The sequence below is a fragment of the Mus pahari genome, chromosome 18, assembly GCF_900095145.1.
Source record: "Mus pahari chromosome 18, PAHARI_EIJ_v1.1, whole genome shotgun sequence".
Taxonomy (NCBI): Eukaryota; Metazoa; Chordata; class Mammalia; order Rodentia; family Muridae; genus Mus; species Mus pahari.
Genome location: NC_034607.1, coordinates 24,142,466 through 24,157,936, shown reverse-complemented (window position 1 = coordinate 24,157,936; position 15,471 = coordinate 24,142,466). Strand labels below are relative to the sequence as shown.

Here is a 15,471-nt window from a genome sequence, read left to right as displayed (position 1 = left end):
CAGGCGGATTTCTGAGTTCAAGGCCAGCCTGGTCTACAGAGTGAGTTCCAGGACAGCCAGGGCTACACAGAGAAACCCTGTCTCGAAAAACCAAAAAAGAAAAAAGAAAGAAAGAAAGAAATCCACCTGCCTCTGCCTCCCAAGTGCTGGGATTAAAGGCATGTGCCACCACCGCCTGACTTGACACACTTTTCAAACTGTAATATGGGAAGGCTTTAGAACAGAGGCCTGTTGTCCTGCTTGGGCTCCCCATGTGCTACAATTCTAGACACTAAATCGAGCTTTCCCGTTTATCCCTTTCCTCTCTGGTGCTAGAACTCAGGCCTCCTTTCAGGCTAGGGAAGCCCTCATCACAGAGCCACCACACTAGCCCTGCACCTCTGTTCCCTCGCTGTGTCGTGCACTGATCTGTCACTCCAGATGGCCCATCCCTTGTCTCCAACAATCTGCTATTACTTTCCTAAGATCCTGAGATTACTTACAAACCTTCTTATAGCACTCAAGTTCACACACATACAAACACAAGAGCAATGAATGATGCATCTTTTTGGGTGTTTTTTGTTTTTTTAAGTGTAGCCCAGGCTGGCCTTAATCACACCATGTAGCCAAAATGACCCTAACCCCCCGACCCCTTGCCTCCAGCTGTGCACACTGCACCCAGCACAATCTACTTTTACACAGGTTGAGGATCAGTCCAAAGCCAACTAGCAGTTCCCAGTCAGCCTCAGTCCTCCCTAGAGTTTGCAGGCTCTCTCTGCCCTGTGACACTCCCAAGGCTGCCTCTTCTACCAGGACAGCGCATAGCTTTGTGTCCTTTCTCTCAGGTTGTGACAGATGTGTGAAGATGTATGTGTCCTAAGGTTTATAGACACCTCCCCTCCCCAAACCACCCACCTCTCCAGTCCCTTGCCTCAAAGATATTCATACTGGCTCCCCAGTTTCCTGTTTAACTTGTAGACTTTTAGTCAGGCAGAGTGGCCACACCCCTAACCCCAGCAAGCGCTCCAGAGGCAAAGGCAGGAGCTTGCCTGTGAGTTGAAGACCAGCCTAGTGTACAAAGGTAGTTCCAGAACAAGCAGACCTATAGAATGAGGCCCTGCCTCAAAAAAAAAAAAAATGTTGGAGACGTTTTTGTATATCAAAAGTTAAGTTTTTGTTTCTGGTTTTCTGTGTGTGTGTGTGTGTGTGTGTGTGTGTGTGTGTGTGTGTGTGTGTGTGTTTCTGTGTGTGTGTGTGTGTGTGTGTGTGTGTGTGTGTGTGTGTGTGTGTGTGTGTGTATGGTGTGTGGTATGTGTTCATATGGAGGGTGACTCTTTTCTTGTGGGGCAGGAACACCAATGAAGATTAAGTTCAAGGTTTTATACATGGCAGGCTAGTGTTCAACTGCTGAACTATCTACATCCTGTCACCCTTGTCCTGGTTTTTCTGTGTGTGTGTGTGTGAATTTTTTTTGGTATGTCCATTTGTATATGTGTATGCAATGCCTACAGAGGTCAGAAGAGACGTCTCCATCAGATTCCCCAGGAGCTGGAGTTACCAGGTGGGTCCCAACTCAGTCATCGAGCCTGGACCGAATGCCTTAATGCACCGAGGCATCTCACAAGCCTTTTTCTTGTTTTGTTTTTGAAATTAAGTCTCATGTAGCCCAAGCTGGCCTTGAACTCACTGTGTATCTCAGGATAATCTTGGCCTTTCAGTCCTCCTCAGCTACATCGTGAACTAGAGGTCAGCCTGGGCTACCTCAGACCCCTCCTCAAGCAAACACAGAATAGAAATTTGGTTGGGCCTTGGGGCATGATTGCAGTTAGACACCATGATTGGATCTGCTTCCCCACCAGACAGGGTTTCTCTGTGTAGCCCTGGCTGTCCTAGAACTCAATCTGTAGACCAGGCTGGGCTAGCCTCAAACTCAGAGATCCTTGCCTCTGCATCCCCAGTGCTGGGAATCAAAGATGTGCGACACCACTGCCGGTTCTTTTTGTTGTTGTGTTGTTGTTTTGTTTTGTTAGAACAGCTTCTCAGGCTTGGTAAGGTGGTGGGACGTGTCTTTAATCCCAGCTCTCTAGAAGCAGAATCTGTGAGAGTTTGAAATCAGCCTGGTCTTCCTTCTCAGTGGGTTCCAGGCCAGCCCCAGCCACATAGTAACACACTCTATCTCAAAAGAGGGAGCAGGGCTGGGTTTCATTGTAGCCCAGGCTGGACTGGAACTCTCCTTATGTAACAGGATGACTTTAAACTTCCTGTTCCATTTCTACTTTCGGGTGCTGAGATCACAGGTTTATGCCACCACACCCAGTTTATGGGGGTTCTAGGATGAAACTCAAGGCTTTGTGGTAGGCAGGCATGCCCTCTACCGAAAGAGCCACAACCTCAACCTGTTTTTGTGAAAGGGTCTTCCTCTTGCTCCAGCTTACCCAGTGTTTGCAGTATGATGGGTGTGTGAGCAGAGAACCTGGGTTTAATCTTTAAAAGGCTCAACAGCCACAGGAATTATGAGTGAGAACCTAGCTAGTGGCTCCCTCTTCTCCACATAGGTGGCCTATCTCATGTGGCATATGCACATCTGAACCCTTGACAACACCTCCAACTACATGTGACAGGCCTGGCAGAGAGTGTTTAACCAAATGGACCTCCTCTCACCCAGGTACTCAAGACTCGGCTGACTCTTCGCTTCACTGGCCAGTATAAAGGGCTTCTGGACTGTGCCAGGCAGATCTTGGAACGGGATGGCACCCGAGCTCTATACCGAGGCTACCTGCCCAACATGTTGGGCATCATCCCCTATGCTTGCACCGACCTGGCTGTTTATGAGGTGTGTGTCCCCAGAGGGGAGAACATTGACTTTGTTGGTCAGTCTGTAGCTTTCTCCCTGTTCATATTCTTTCTCTCTCTCTCTCTCTCTCTCTCTCTCTCTCTCTCTCTCTCTCTGTCATTTTATATGTATGAGCACACAGTTGCTGTCTTCAGACACACCAGAAAAGGGCATCAGATCCCATTACAGATGGTTGTGAGGCACCGTGTGGTTGCTGGGAACTGAACTCAGGACCTCTGGAAGAGCAGTCAGTGCTCTTAACTGCTGAGCCATCTCTCCAGCCCCCTGTTCCTTCTCTTAAATCTTGTTTTTTAGACTAAGCCAGCATTTGGATGCTGGGAACTGAACTTGGGTCTTCTGCAAGGGACAAATGCTTTTGACCTGGGAGCCATCTCTCCAACCCACTGTTTTTGTTTGGCCCTGACTGTCCTGAAACTCACTCTATAGACCAGGCTGCCCTCAAACTCAGAGATCCAAAGCCTGTTGTTTTTAAGACAGGGTCTCACTATGTAGCTTTGTCTGAACTAGAACTCAGTATGTACATGAGGCTAGCCTCAAATTTAAAGAGATCCTCCGGCTTCTGCCTCCTATTGCTGAGGTTTTGTGGGACTGGATCTTAGTATGCAGCCTTGGCCGTCCCTGAACTTGGTGGAGGGAGTAAGGTGTGCACCGCCGTGTCTGTCTTGACTCAGTCCGTAGCAAGAGCACTCTTGCCTCCTTTTGCAGCTACTCCAGTACCTGTGGCAGAAGTCGGGCAGGGACTTGAAGGACCCCAGTGGCCTCGTCAGCCTGTCGTCTGTAACACTGTCCACGACCTGTGGCCAGATGGCCAGTTACCCACTGACTTTGGTGCGCACAAGGATGCAGGCTCAAGGTCAGCCTGGTTCCAGGAGCCATTATACATAGCTGTTCCTTGCCTCATTCCAGCTCTCTGTATTTTCTCACCTTTCCCACCAACTTCCAGCCCCTTTTTAACCCATTTGGAACACCTTTGCTAAGTACTGAACCCACCAAAGCTTATGCTCACCCCCGATCTAATCCTAGCCCTCAAATTAACATGCCTATCACCCATCACTTGCAAGGCCAGCCTCAGCTACCTTGAGGCTGGGGCTCAAGGTACAGAGTGTGCCTAATATGCATGGGTTCAATCACCAGTACCACGTAACTGGGTGTGGTGATGCTGTTATTCCAGTAGGAGGTAGTTGCAAGGGAATCAAGAGTTCAAAGCTAGCCTCAGCTACATATGGTGTTCTAGGCCAACCTGCACCATATGATACCATCTCAACATACATATATATATATATATATATATATATATATATATATATATATATAAAACCAAATGATCTCTAAAAAATTCCCTCAGTGTGACTCAGATCCTTCACAGTGAATCTCACATCATAACCAGTGCTGACCTTGTCTTTGTCTATCCCCAGACACTGTGGAGGGCTCCAACCCTACCATGCGGGGAGTCTTCAAGAGGATTCTGAGCCAGCAGGGCTGGCCGGGGCTGTACAGAGGCATGACACCCACTTTACTGAAGGTGTTGCCAGCAGGCGGCATCAGCTACCTGGTGTATGAAGCCATGAAGAAAACCCTGGGTGTTCAAGTCCTGAGCAGATGACCTGCCCTGAACAAGAAGGGAATGGAAGACCCAGTGTCCCTGAGTCTCAAAAAGCACTCCAAGGCTCAGGCTTTAAGGCCATTTTGGTTTGCAAAAACCATCCAGGACTAGTGTTAGAAAGGTGCTGGGAGTCCTCCAGTTGGGATTCTGAGTTGGGATTCCAGCCTGGTTTTTGCAGGCTTGTTCAAGAGAAGATACAGACAATGAATAAAGATAGTTTTGGATGTCTGTGGCTGAGATTAGCTGGTTCTGGGTGGGGAGCTGGGAGATGGGGTGTATCGTCTAGGGTGCTTGCCTAGCATTAATGAGATCCTAGGTTCCCCACCCTGACGACTTGGGGATCAGGAAGACCTAAGATTTTGGGGTCCAGGCTAGGAGCTAGGAGTCTTGAACTCATGTAAATGGATCTGGTACTTCTGGGCCCAAGGTGGCAACTGGAAGTGTGGACCCTGGGGGCCTGGGTCGAGGTTGGGAATAGACTTGAAGTTTGAGGAGTTGGTGCCATGAGTCTTGGAAGTGAAGGTTCTAGGTCCTTTGAGGGAAAATCTTCACCCTATGTATCGGGCCACCCACTAACCTATAGAAATACCGACACACACACCCCCAAGGCTTCGAGCAGGCCACGCGCAAGGCCTCCCCAAGCCAGGCTGCTGGGGCGCTGACTTAAGGTCCTGCCCATAGTTCCGGCAGCTGAGCACTACCTCCCACGTCCTCTGCCATTCACTTCTGCTCCCGCTAATCCGCTCTTGCCGTCTGGTAGCGGGTTCCACCCCAATGCAGATGCGCTTTCACTGGCTCTCGGCAAGCGAGGGCACTATTACTTCCCTTACTGCTATTTGTCCACGGAGGGGTCAATCATTGAACGCTTGCCCTTGTCGCTCAGCCATTGGCTCAGAAGTCAGAGGACACGGATTCTGAGAAAAGTCACGTCCAAATCCAAGCGTATCATCCAAACTGCTTCGGGGATTGGATCAAATGACTTGCCAATCTTGGCAGGCACCGCCTCCTAAGTGTATTCATTAGCTGGTGTTTACGACGATCTCGCCGAGCGCCCGCCCAGCTCATCCCAGAGAACTTTCATAGGCTCCGCCCTCAAGTCCACGTGACTGATCAGAGCCGTCACTCTCATCCTAGAGCCGCCCCGAGAATGTGGAACTCGCGCGTCATTGGGCCTCCTGACTTCTCGCGTGACTTCCAATTGCCCGCCCAGCGCCAGCAGCCCTGGGTTTATTGAGTCCTATAATCGTCAGTCACACCGCGCCTCCCGCCCCCTGCGGCTTCCGAAGCTCTGACTGGTCGCCCGGATTTACGGCCCACGATTGGCCGGCGTAGAGTGGTAGCCGTATACTACTGGCTGTTCCGCGCCGTCCGTCACGCCGGTGGCGGGAGGAGGTGCCCCTCTTCCCCCTCCGCGACCCCCCCTCCCCGTCGCCTTCCCAGCCGCTGGCTTCCCATCGTGCTCCGCGGCCGTGTGGAGCGAGGCCTTGTTCCCGCGTTGAGCCGCCGCCGCCTCCTCAGCTTGAAGCCTCCGCACCAAGCCCGTCCCCGCCGCGCCATGTCGGACTACAACACCGGAGGTCCCCCGCCCGGCCCGCCGCCTCCCGCTGGCGGCGGAGGAGGAGCCGCGGGTGCGGGAGGAGGCCCTCCGCCGGGCCCGCCGGGCTCGGGAGACCGGGGCGGCGGAGGCCCTGGCGGCGGCGGCCCGGGTGGAGGAGGCGCGTCCGGGGGCCCCTCACAGCCTCCCGGTGGCGGCGGCCCCGGGATCCGCAAGGACGCCTTCGCCGACGCCGTGCAGCGGGCCCGCCAGGTGAGGGGGCCGCGAGGACGCGTGCGCGCGCGCGGGGGGGAGGGGGCAGCGGCGCGCGCGGGGTCGCGGGAGGGTCACGTGGGCGGCGGGCTCGGGGCGGGGAGTCTGGGGCCGTCACGGTGTGAGGGTGACCCTCTGCGTGCGTGGAGTTAAGGGTGCGCTGAAGGGGGGGATCTCTGAAAACTAGACTTTGCGCTGGACGATCTCTCTTAGGGTACCAGGGCTTGCAGCCTTTGGGGTCCCTAAGACCCACCCCTCTACTGGCACCAGGTCTTCTCTATTAGGAGGGTTGCAGCTTTGGAGTTCCCACGATTTTTTTCCCTGGGTACCCTGACTAATACAGTGTACTAGAGGATTCCTCTAGAACCCATAAAGGTTGCAGTCTGGGACAGTGTCCCCAAGAGCCACCCCCGAGCTTGCACCCGTTATTTCCATTCAGGATATAGAGTTTGCATTCTGAGGACCACTCTAAAGTCCAAGACTGTGATTTGGAGAGGTCTCGAGTTCATAAAGGATGGGGTCAGAGATGCTGTGAAACCCCTCTTTGAACCCTTGGAATCTTAGGGTCCCCAAGGGCTTCTCAGGGTTTGTAAAGTTGCATTGCAGGATGGTAGGAGACCACTATTCAGAGACCTGAGGATTCAGAATATATTAGTTCCCAAGACTGAGTCCTAGGTTTGCACAGGGACTGAGCTTGGCCATATACTTAGAAAGTGTGGTGGGGGGGAACCCATCTTAACACACATTTGCACCCACCCAGAAGTTCAACTCCCTTTTAGAGGATCTTGCTTTACACATCATTACTCCTATTTCCAAATCAAAACAGGTCCCCCGACCATTTCTCTACCTTTCCTAGAAAGGGATTTGGTAAGGGGTTGGAAGAAGTCCTTTCTGATGAAGAGAGGACCCTTTGTTAGAGAGACTGGGCTTTGAAATGAGGCGGGGAAGGTGGACACAGGATCCTGCTTTTTACTGTTTAAATTCAAAAGTATTGTCTGTCTTTGGGAACATGCCTTGTTTTGATGACAGTATTTAAGAGTGTTATGTGCTGGTGTGACCTGGCTCAGCCTTGCTCACAACCCCACTCAGGTACGCTCTGAGAGTTGGACAGGACAGGCTTACCACAGATGCTGCTGTCCTGGGGTTGTCCGAAGGCCTCTGGGCTAAGGACTGGCTCCTCCCTAGATGGGAGGACCCATTGGGTTATTGCCCTCTTCATTATCGCCTCTGCCTTCCTCCGAGGTGGGATGGGCTTTAGCATGCCTTTTTTCTGGTCATCCCCCAAAATGTCTTTAAGAGGCAGCTTCCCATGGGTAAATGCTGTCAATTGAGGTGACACTCCCTGCCAAGGATAAGCACAGTTTTTTTGGTTTTTAAATAGCGTAGGCCAGATCCTGAGTTCAGGATTTGGGGTGTGTTTGATGGCTTAGGGGTGATGTGTATGTGTTCTCTGTGCATTTGAAACTCAGTGTGTGCCCCAAAGGGGCTTTTGTTTTGGTCATCCCGGGATGTCAGGTGCCTTGAAGGTAGAAAGATGTCTCAGGATGGTTTTGTAAAGATGTCCAGGGTAAAAGACAGGAAGGTTGTAGGGACCACATTGAAGTCAGGTTTGCTGTCCAGGCCACTTGTGGGAGGTGGTCCAGGAATCCCCGTCCTCCTCGGCTGCTGTTTTCCTTTTGCACTTGTGGGCACGGGTCCTGACTATAATGGGGACAGGGAGCCTATAGTTCTTAGAAAACTTGGGAAACATTCATAAAAGCTTCTAGAGTGTCTATGTCTTTTCCCACGCTCCTCAAAATCAGGGAGAGCCATTCCAGACCAAAGCTGGAGATAAACTTGAGAGTTGCTTGGGATGGTAACTCATCTATATTTCTACCTCACCCTAGATTGCAGCCAAAATTGGAGGTGATGCTGCTACCACCGTGAATAACAACACTCCTGATTTTGGCTTTGGGGGCCAAAAGAGACAGCTGGAAGATGGAGGTAACTGCTGCTGCTGCTGGCAACTGGCTCTGACCTGAGAGGGAGGCCTGGGACTGAGAGTAACATTTTGTCCCAGTGGGGCTTCAAGACAGGGGAGCCAGCCCAGCTTTTTATCCCATCTGCCACCCTTAAGTATCAGATAGCTAGTGCCAGGCAGAGGTGGTGCAGACCTTTAATCTCAGCACTTGGGAGGCAGAGGCAAGCAGATTTCTGAGTTCGAGAACAACCAGGGCTCTACAGAGAAACCCTGTCTGGAAAAAACAGAAAGAAAAAAAAAAGTATCAGGTAGCTGAGAGAAGGGCAGGTTGATTGTGACCAGGGAGAGTGGTAGGTTCTCAAGATTGTTCCTTCCCTGTTAGAGACCAACACAGGGCGCAAGGTAGCTGTTAAGCAGGACGTGTGTTTCCTGGGCAAGTCTGACTCTAATCTGGAAGAGGACCCTGTGGTGTTAATAATGTTCATGGGTTAAAAGTGAACTTTGTCACTCTGAGGTGGTGAATGACTTGGGCATGCTGCCCCTTTCTGGGCCAGCACCTTCTAACCCTCCATCGGCTGTCATGCGGTACTGGTGGTGACTACGCCTAGAACATGCCGCACCAGCTTTGGGGTTGAGGCGGTGCGGGTGGGTGGTATCACATCTGACAGACTCTCTCATCCACAGACCAGCCAGACAGCAAGAAACTGGCTTCCCAGGGAGACTGTAAGTCCACTGGGTGTGTGCAAGCAGGGGGCATCATGGGTTGGGGTTGGGGAGCCCAGATAGATGCTAAGCTAGTTTCTGCTTTGGATTTCTTTTCCCAGCGATTGGTTCTCAACTGGGACCCATCCATCCTCCCCCCAGGTAAGTGGAGCCAGGGATGCTGGTGGGCGGTGAAAAGGGTGCACTTGTAGTCCATGAGTGTTGGGGGGAGTGGATTGTGGCCACTGTAACAACATGGGCTCATCACTGGCTGAGTAGTCAGATGTTCCCAGGGTGATTAGAACCTGTAAGATGCTGTTGTCTGGCTGCCTCAGATGGCCTGGGGTAAATATGACTAAGTTGTTGAGATAGGCTACTGGTTTTCTTTGAATGAGTCTGTAGTTTCATGAAATACAATAGATACTAACTGGAGAATAAGGTGAACTATGTGACAAGCCCCCTTTTTACTGATATGTGGACTGTTGGTGTGGTATGAAATTGTACAAGGTGGGGAAGTGTAACTCAGTCAATAGAGCACTCACCCTGGATTCCCTCCCAAATATCCTGCCTCAAAACAAACAAAAACCAGGCAGCCATGTGGGAGGTTAAGGCAGGGGATCAGGAATTCAAAAGCCATCCTGAGCTATATGGAGTTCTGTCTCCAAAACCAAATTCAAGTGTTCTTACCTAAGGAAATGGGATTGCCATGGGCCACTTCTAAACTCTCTGGCCCTGAAGCCATTGTTCTTGATATAGTAGCAGGGCGTGCAGCAAAAAGCCTGGAGCTTCAAAGGGCTACCAGGCATTTATTTCCAGGAAAGCTGTGTGGTCTCTTCTCTAGCTGGAGGCTGATGTTAAGTGTCTCTTCCCACAGGACCTCAATGACAGAAGAGTATAGGGTTCCAGATGGCATGGTGGGCTTGAGTGAGTATGGGTCCCCTTGATGAGGGTGGGGGCCTGAGAGCCTCTGGCCAAGGGGGTTTCTGTGTGATATTGTCCAAGGGACTACTGGTGGGGAGCCTTAGTCTGGGTGCCCTTACTCAGCCTTCACCTTTTTTTCTTTCTGCTCAGTCATTGGCAGAGGTGGTGAGCAGATAAACAAAATTCAGCAGGACTCAGGCTGCAAAGTTCAGATCTCACCAGGTACGACCCCTCCATCTGTAAAGTTGCCTGGGACCCCAGGGCAAAACTGGCTCTACTGTGGATATTTCCTGCATAAGTACAGATGCCACAGTGGAAATATTTCTACTGTATTTTTTTAATGTGTGGGGTGTGCACCTATCATGGCACACACATGGAGGTCAGAGGTTAGCTCTCTCCCTATCATGGAATCCCTGCCCTTGTTTTTTCTCTTTGCATTTGGGGTGGTCTAGAGGAATGTGAGCATGGGCGTGAAGGCACCACTTTTCCAGGTGGCAGGCTCTATAATGTCACATCTCAGTGCTGCAGAAAGCAGAATGGCAGGCTCTCCGGCTGCTTGGTCTGCTCCTGTGGGACGTGTACATGGGGGGTCCCTTTAGATTTGAGCCAGGCTCCTGGGTGCTGTTAAGAGTAATCCTGATCTTCACCCCTCCTCGCTCTTCTCTTCTTCTCTTCTCTTTCTCCTTCTCCTCTTTCTCCTCTGCTCTGCTCTTCTACCTGCTTCGCCACCCCACCCCATCCCTGCTTAATAAACCTCTTAAAAAAAAAAAAAAAAAAAAGAGTAATCCTGAGCTGATTTCTGGAGTCTCCCTTTCCTTCACTATTAGTCCTCTTGCCTTGGCCTCTGCATGCAAGGGGGGATGTGGTGCTCTGCATGTCTACCTCCCAAGTTCTGTCTTCCTCCACTGGATTTTAGAAAAGCAATCTTCCTAGTGTGTCGTGGCAGGGGTGAAATGATTTGTAGAAGAGGGCTACAGGCTGTTCTAGAAGTTTCCTGTCCCTACTGCAGCAGCCCTCTCTGCACTGAGACCCTCTTCTTCTCCGCAGATAGTGGTGGCCTCCCTGAGCGCAGTGTGTCTCTGACTGGAGCACCCGAGTCTGTCCAGTAAGTCCCCAGCTGGGTTTCCTCGTTTCCTACAGGAGTTAGTGACACCTATGTGTGTCCTTCCCACCAGACTTCTCCCTAGATCTTTGTGGACAATTTGACACCTACCTCTCAATCTTGAACAGCCCCAGGTCCTTTGTACCCACCAGATAACTCAGCTGAGCTGGTGTGCTCCAGATGCACACTCTTGAGTGCTACCTTATTATCTTTCCAGAAAGGCAAAGATGATGTTGGATGACATCGTGTCTCGGGGCCGTGGGGGCCCCCCAGGACAGTTTCACGACAACGCCAATGGGGGTCAGAATGGCACAGTGCAGGAGATCATGATCCCTGCTGGCAAGGCTGGCCTGGTCATTGGCAAAGGTGGAGAGACTATCAAGCAGCTGCAGGTGTGTGTTGGCACAGACCAAAGCACTTGTCCCCACATTCTCCACCATCCCCAAGACTGCCTCTAACGGGCATTTACATTGCAGGAGCGGGCTGGGGTGAAGATGATTTTAATTCAGGATGGCTCCCAGAACACAAATGTAGACAAGCCACTGCGGATTATCGGGGACCCATACAAAGTACAGGTGAGCTCCCAGAAAGCATGGACTCCGGAAGGCTTTCTGTCCAGTCTTGCCTGGCTATTGCCAGCAGTAGCCTCTCCCTAAGCCCTTCGGCCTCTTGCCCAGGGTGAAAAGCTCTGTAAGGCATTTTGCAGCTCCCCGGGGATGTGGGAGACCCTCATGGGTGGTACAGTGGCAGCATACTTGCTTGATCCCACTGTTCAGTGTGGTATGTTCACAGCAAGCCTGTGAGATGGTGATGGACATCCTGCGAGAACGTGACCAAGGTGGCTTCGGGGACCGCAATGAATACGGATCTCGAGTTGGTGGAGGCATTGATGTGAGTGCAAGCGCTTGGGGGAAGTGGGCAGCTGGGAGCAGGGCAGAACTAGGGGCATACCAGGTAACTATGCCTCCCGGCCTCCTAGGTGCCTGTACCCAGGCATTCAGTTGGTGTAGTCATTGGTCGGAGTGGAGAGATGATCAAGAAGATCCAGAATGATGCCGGTGTGCGCATCCAGTTCAAGCAAGGTGAGGGGTGGGCGCCACCTTGGTTCAGGCACTGGTGCTACCCTCCAGCTCTTGCAGGCCCTCAGTGCCTGCAGAGGTTTGGTGCCTAGTTCTTGTCTATTGCTTTTCTGGGACCAGTTTCTCTAAGATTGCTTAGTTAGTTCTGTGGACTTGGAAGGTGGGAGGATGTTCAAGCTGTTACACTGAGTATGGTGGAAGCTTGTCCATCCGAAGAGCTGATCTCTGAGGGCGCTGGCTTTGCTTTGAGTAATATCTGTTTCTTGGTGTGGATGTCAGATGATGGGACCGGCCCTGAGAAGATTGCTCACATCATGGGGCCTCCAGATCGGTGTGAACACGCAGCCCGCATCATCAATGACCTCCTCCAGAGTCTTCGGAGTGGGCCCCCAGGTCCTCCAGGGGCCCCTGGCATGCCCCCTGGTGGCAGGGGCCGAGGCCGAGGCCAAGGCAACTGGGGCCCTCCTGGAGGGGAGATGACTTTCTCCATTCCTACCCATAAGTGTGGGCTGGTCATTGGCCGAGGTGAGTCCCCGACAGTCTGCCCTTTTTCTGCCTGGCTCTGAACTTGCCAGCCCTTCACTAATCGTGGTCCAACAGGCGGGGAGAATGTGAAGGCCATTAACCAGCAGACAGGCGCCTTTGTGGAAATATCTCGGCAGCTGCCACCCAATGGGGACCCCAATTTCAAGTTGTTTGTGATCCGAGGATCGCCCCAGCAGATTGACCATGCAAAGCAGCTCATTGAGGAGAAGATAGAGGTACATTCATGGGTGCTGGTGAAGGTGCCCTTTTCCCCCTTGGATTGCTCACTACAGCTGCCATTTTTTTCCTCAGGGTCCCCTCTGCCCAGTTGGACCAGGCCCTGGGGGACCAGGCCCTGCTGGACCCATGGGGCCTTTCAACCCTGGACCCTTCAACCAGGGGCCTCCAGGGGCGCCCCCACAGTGAGTACTCCTTGGCTCCTGGGTTTTGTTTAGTCTTGTGGGGCCTGGAAAAAAAGGGACAGGCCCTTTCTAACTGGGCTGTGTGCAGCCCAGTGTGATAGGTGCCATGAGACTCCACTGCCTTTGACCTTGGTCTTGGTTTTCTGTCAACCCCAGCTTTCGGGTGTTGGTAAGGACTTAGGTTTTCACCCCCTTGAGCCAGTTCTCATGGCCACTTCTCTCCTCCCCTGCAGTGCTGGTGGTCCCCCTCCTCACCAGTACCCGCCTCAGGGCTGGGGTAATACCTACCCCCAGTGGCAACCACCTGCCCCTCACGACCCAAGTAAGTGTCAACACCACATAGGAAATTTGGGGGGAGTGACACCAGGCTAACTACTGTGCCCTTCCTCAACCAGCATCTCTTCCTGTAGACAAAGCTGCTGCAGCGGCTACAGACCCTAATGCTGCCTGGGCTGCCTACTACTCTCACTACTACCAGCAACCCCCAGGTCCCGTGCCAGGCCCTGCCCCAGCTCCTGCGGCCCCACCTGCACAGGGGGAGCCCCCCCAGCCTCCACCCACTGGCCAATCAGACTACACCAAGGCTTGGGAAGAGTATTACAAAAAAATTGGTAAGTTCAGGGCTAGGAAGCAGTGGGGTTTTCTGTACAGGGTCCAACTGCCCTGACACCCTATCCTGTCCCTCAGGCCAGCAGCCCCAGCAGCCTGGGGCACCCCCACAGCAGGACTACACCAAGGCCTGGGAGGAGTACTACAAGAAGCAAGGTAAGCTGCTGGGTAGGGGTGGGGTGGGGCTGCTGGGTCAGGGGTAGGTTCTTCTGCCAGCCACTCATGATCCTTTCTGTGCCCACAGCACAAGTGGCCACTGGTGGGGGTCCTGGAGCACCCCCTGGCTCCCAGCCTGATTACAGTGCCGCCTGGGCTGAGTATTACAGACAGCAGGCTGCTTACTACGGACAGACCCCAGGCCCTGGTGGCCCACAGCCACCTCCCACCCAGCAGGGACAGCAGCAGGCAAGTGGGAACTGCCACCCTCCTCCTCCTCCTTTCTCCTTCCAACCCCCGGCCACCGTCCATCCTGCCTTAGTGGGTAGCGCCGGAAACCCTTTCCCCTGCGGGGTGTGCCCTTGATGCCAGCCTCGGGCTTGTGGCCAGAGTCTCCCAGAGCCCCGCAGCCCCGCCGCTGGGAAGCGCTCGATGGGTGCAGAGGCTTACGGAAGAGGCTCCTCCAGTAGCCACTGTCGGTGCGACGTTGTCGGGTGCTGGGGGCACCGGCCGCAAAGGTGGAACTCTGAACTGCTGGGGTGTCCCGGGTGGGGGCAGGAAGTGGGGACTGTGCTGGGTGCCACACCGGTTGCTGAACCTGCTCGCTCAAAATCTGGCCACTTGGGAAGAAAATGTCTATTTTTTTTCCCCCTTCTCAGCATCACTATTTTGGGTTTTGTTCTTTTTTTATTCTTTTTTTTTTTTTTTTTTTTTTTTTGTTTCTACCACTCTGCTCATGCGTGGCCACAGCCTTGTGTGTTGCAGGCGGCCCTGGCTCTGCTGGGATGGAGGGGAGCCCACTGAGGGGACTGGGCCCTCCCTGCCTGGCAAGGCCATCTCTTGTGTGCTTGCCTCTGTGTCCCAGTCTTGTCTGTGAAGTGGGCATGACGATCGTTGCCACCTTCCAACCTACCTCACAGGGGTGTTGTGGGGACACCATGATCTGAATGTTGTGACGCCGAGCCGCCGCCTCCCTCCTCTGTCCCCCTCCCCCCGGCACTTCTCCCCTGTGTGCCCTCTTCCACACCTCTGGCTTCTGCTGCAGACTTCTCCTCTTCCTCTTCCTCCTGCTTCTCCTCCACCAAGGAGCAGTCCGGCCAGTGGAGTCCCCAAGACAGACAGTCACAGCCCCCTGCCTAGCCTATGGGGGCTTGGGCCCGGCCTCTTGGCCCACTGCCTGGAGTCGCAGCCTCTTGTAGCCAGGCCGCCCTCCTGCCATGACCATTCCTGTCTCTCCCTCTCTGCAGGCAAATGAAGCAAATGGATATGAACTTCATCTGTGAAAATATTTTTTTCCTCCATTTTTGTTCCATTTGGGGGCTTCTTTTATTGGTTTCTATATTTGATTGGTTTGGCGAGAGAGCAACGGCTGCCTAGGGTGCTGGGGATCCCCTTCATGCTGAGGCGCTCCCTCTCTCTCATTCTGTGTGTCTCATCTTTTCCTTTCCAAAATCGGGATCCTTCATGTTGAGCCAGCCTTAGAAAATAGCAAGAATTTAACCTCTGTCCCCCCCCCCCCAAAAAAAAGTTTAAAAATTAAATCACAAAGAGCAGAACAAAACCTATAAAATGATATATGTATAGAAATATATAAATCTATCCCCCCAGCCTCCGAGCCCACCCTCTGAGGGAAGCGGTTCACTATCTCCCTACTGTCTGGGGCCCTATTCTTGTTTTTAAATAAACTTTTTAAAAGGAAAGAAACAGTCACTATTGCTATCTCTTTTTTTTCTTTTTTCTTTTTTTTTTTTT

The 15,471-nt window shown here is 52.6% G+C and overlaps 2 protein-coding genes across 2 annotated transcripts in view; both read left to right on the top strand.

Annotated features, from left to right (window-relative positions):
* Positions 1 to 4,660, top strand: part of Slc25a41 (solute carrier family 25 member 41) — an 8,949-nt gene extending 4,289 nt beyond the window's left edge. The window contains exons 5-7 of the mRNA XM_021218173.1: positions 2,645 to 2,812; positions 3,539 to 3,686; positions 4,249 to 4,660. Coding sequence (XP_021073832.1) covers positions 2,645 to 2,812; positions 3,539 to 3,686; positions 4,249 to 4,436 — 504 coding nt within the window. The 3' untranslated portion in view covers positions 4,437 to 4,660. The remainder of the gene's footprint in view (positions 1 to 2,644; positions 2,813 to 3,538; positions 3,687 to 4,248) is intronic.
* Positions 4,661 to 5,858: 1,198 nt separating this feature from the next.
* Positions 5,859 to 14,410, top strand: Khsrp (KH-type splicing regulatory protein). Its single transcript, XM_021217910.2, has 18 exons — positions 5,859 to 6,243; positions 8,130 to 8,226; positions 8,888 to 8,926; positions 9,028 to 9,067; positions 9,780 to 9,829; positions 9,977 to 10,048; positions 10,874 to 10,931; positions 11,146 to 11,320; positions 11,405 to 11,503; positions 11,721 to 11,819; positions 11,908 to 12,010; positions 12,287 to 12,532; positions 12,608 to 12,768; positions 12,845 to 12,954; positions 13,188 to 13,276; positions 13,365 to 13,565; positions 13,642 to 13,719; positions 13,808 to 14,410. Exons 1-18 carry the CDS (start codon positions 5,992 to 5,994, stop codon positions 14,083 to 14,085), a joined length of 2,247 nt encoding a protein of 748 aa, XP_021073569.1. The 5' UTR covers positions 5,859 to 5,991; the 3' UTR covers positions 14,086 to 14,410.
* Positions 14,411 to 15,471: the final 1,061 nt, after the last annotated feature.

What these genes read in the sequence shown, in the direction of transcription:
- Khsrp (XM_021217910.2), top strand. Translation starts at nt 5,992, where the DNA reads ATGTCGGACTACAACACCGGAGGTCCCCCGCCCGGCCCGCCGCCTCCC. An exon ending in GGGACCCATACAAAGTACAG is followed by an intron (nt 11,504 to 11,720) that starts GTGAGCTCCCAG and finishes GTATGTTCACAG; the next exon opens with CAAGCCTGTGAGATGGTGAT. An exon ending in TCATTGAGGAGAAGATAGAG is followed by an intron (nt 12,769 to 12,844) that starts GTACATTCATGG and finishes TTTTTTCCTCAG; the next exon opens with GGTCCCCTCTGCCCAGTTGG.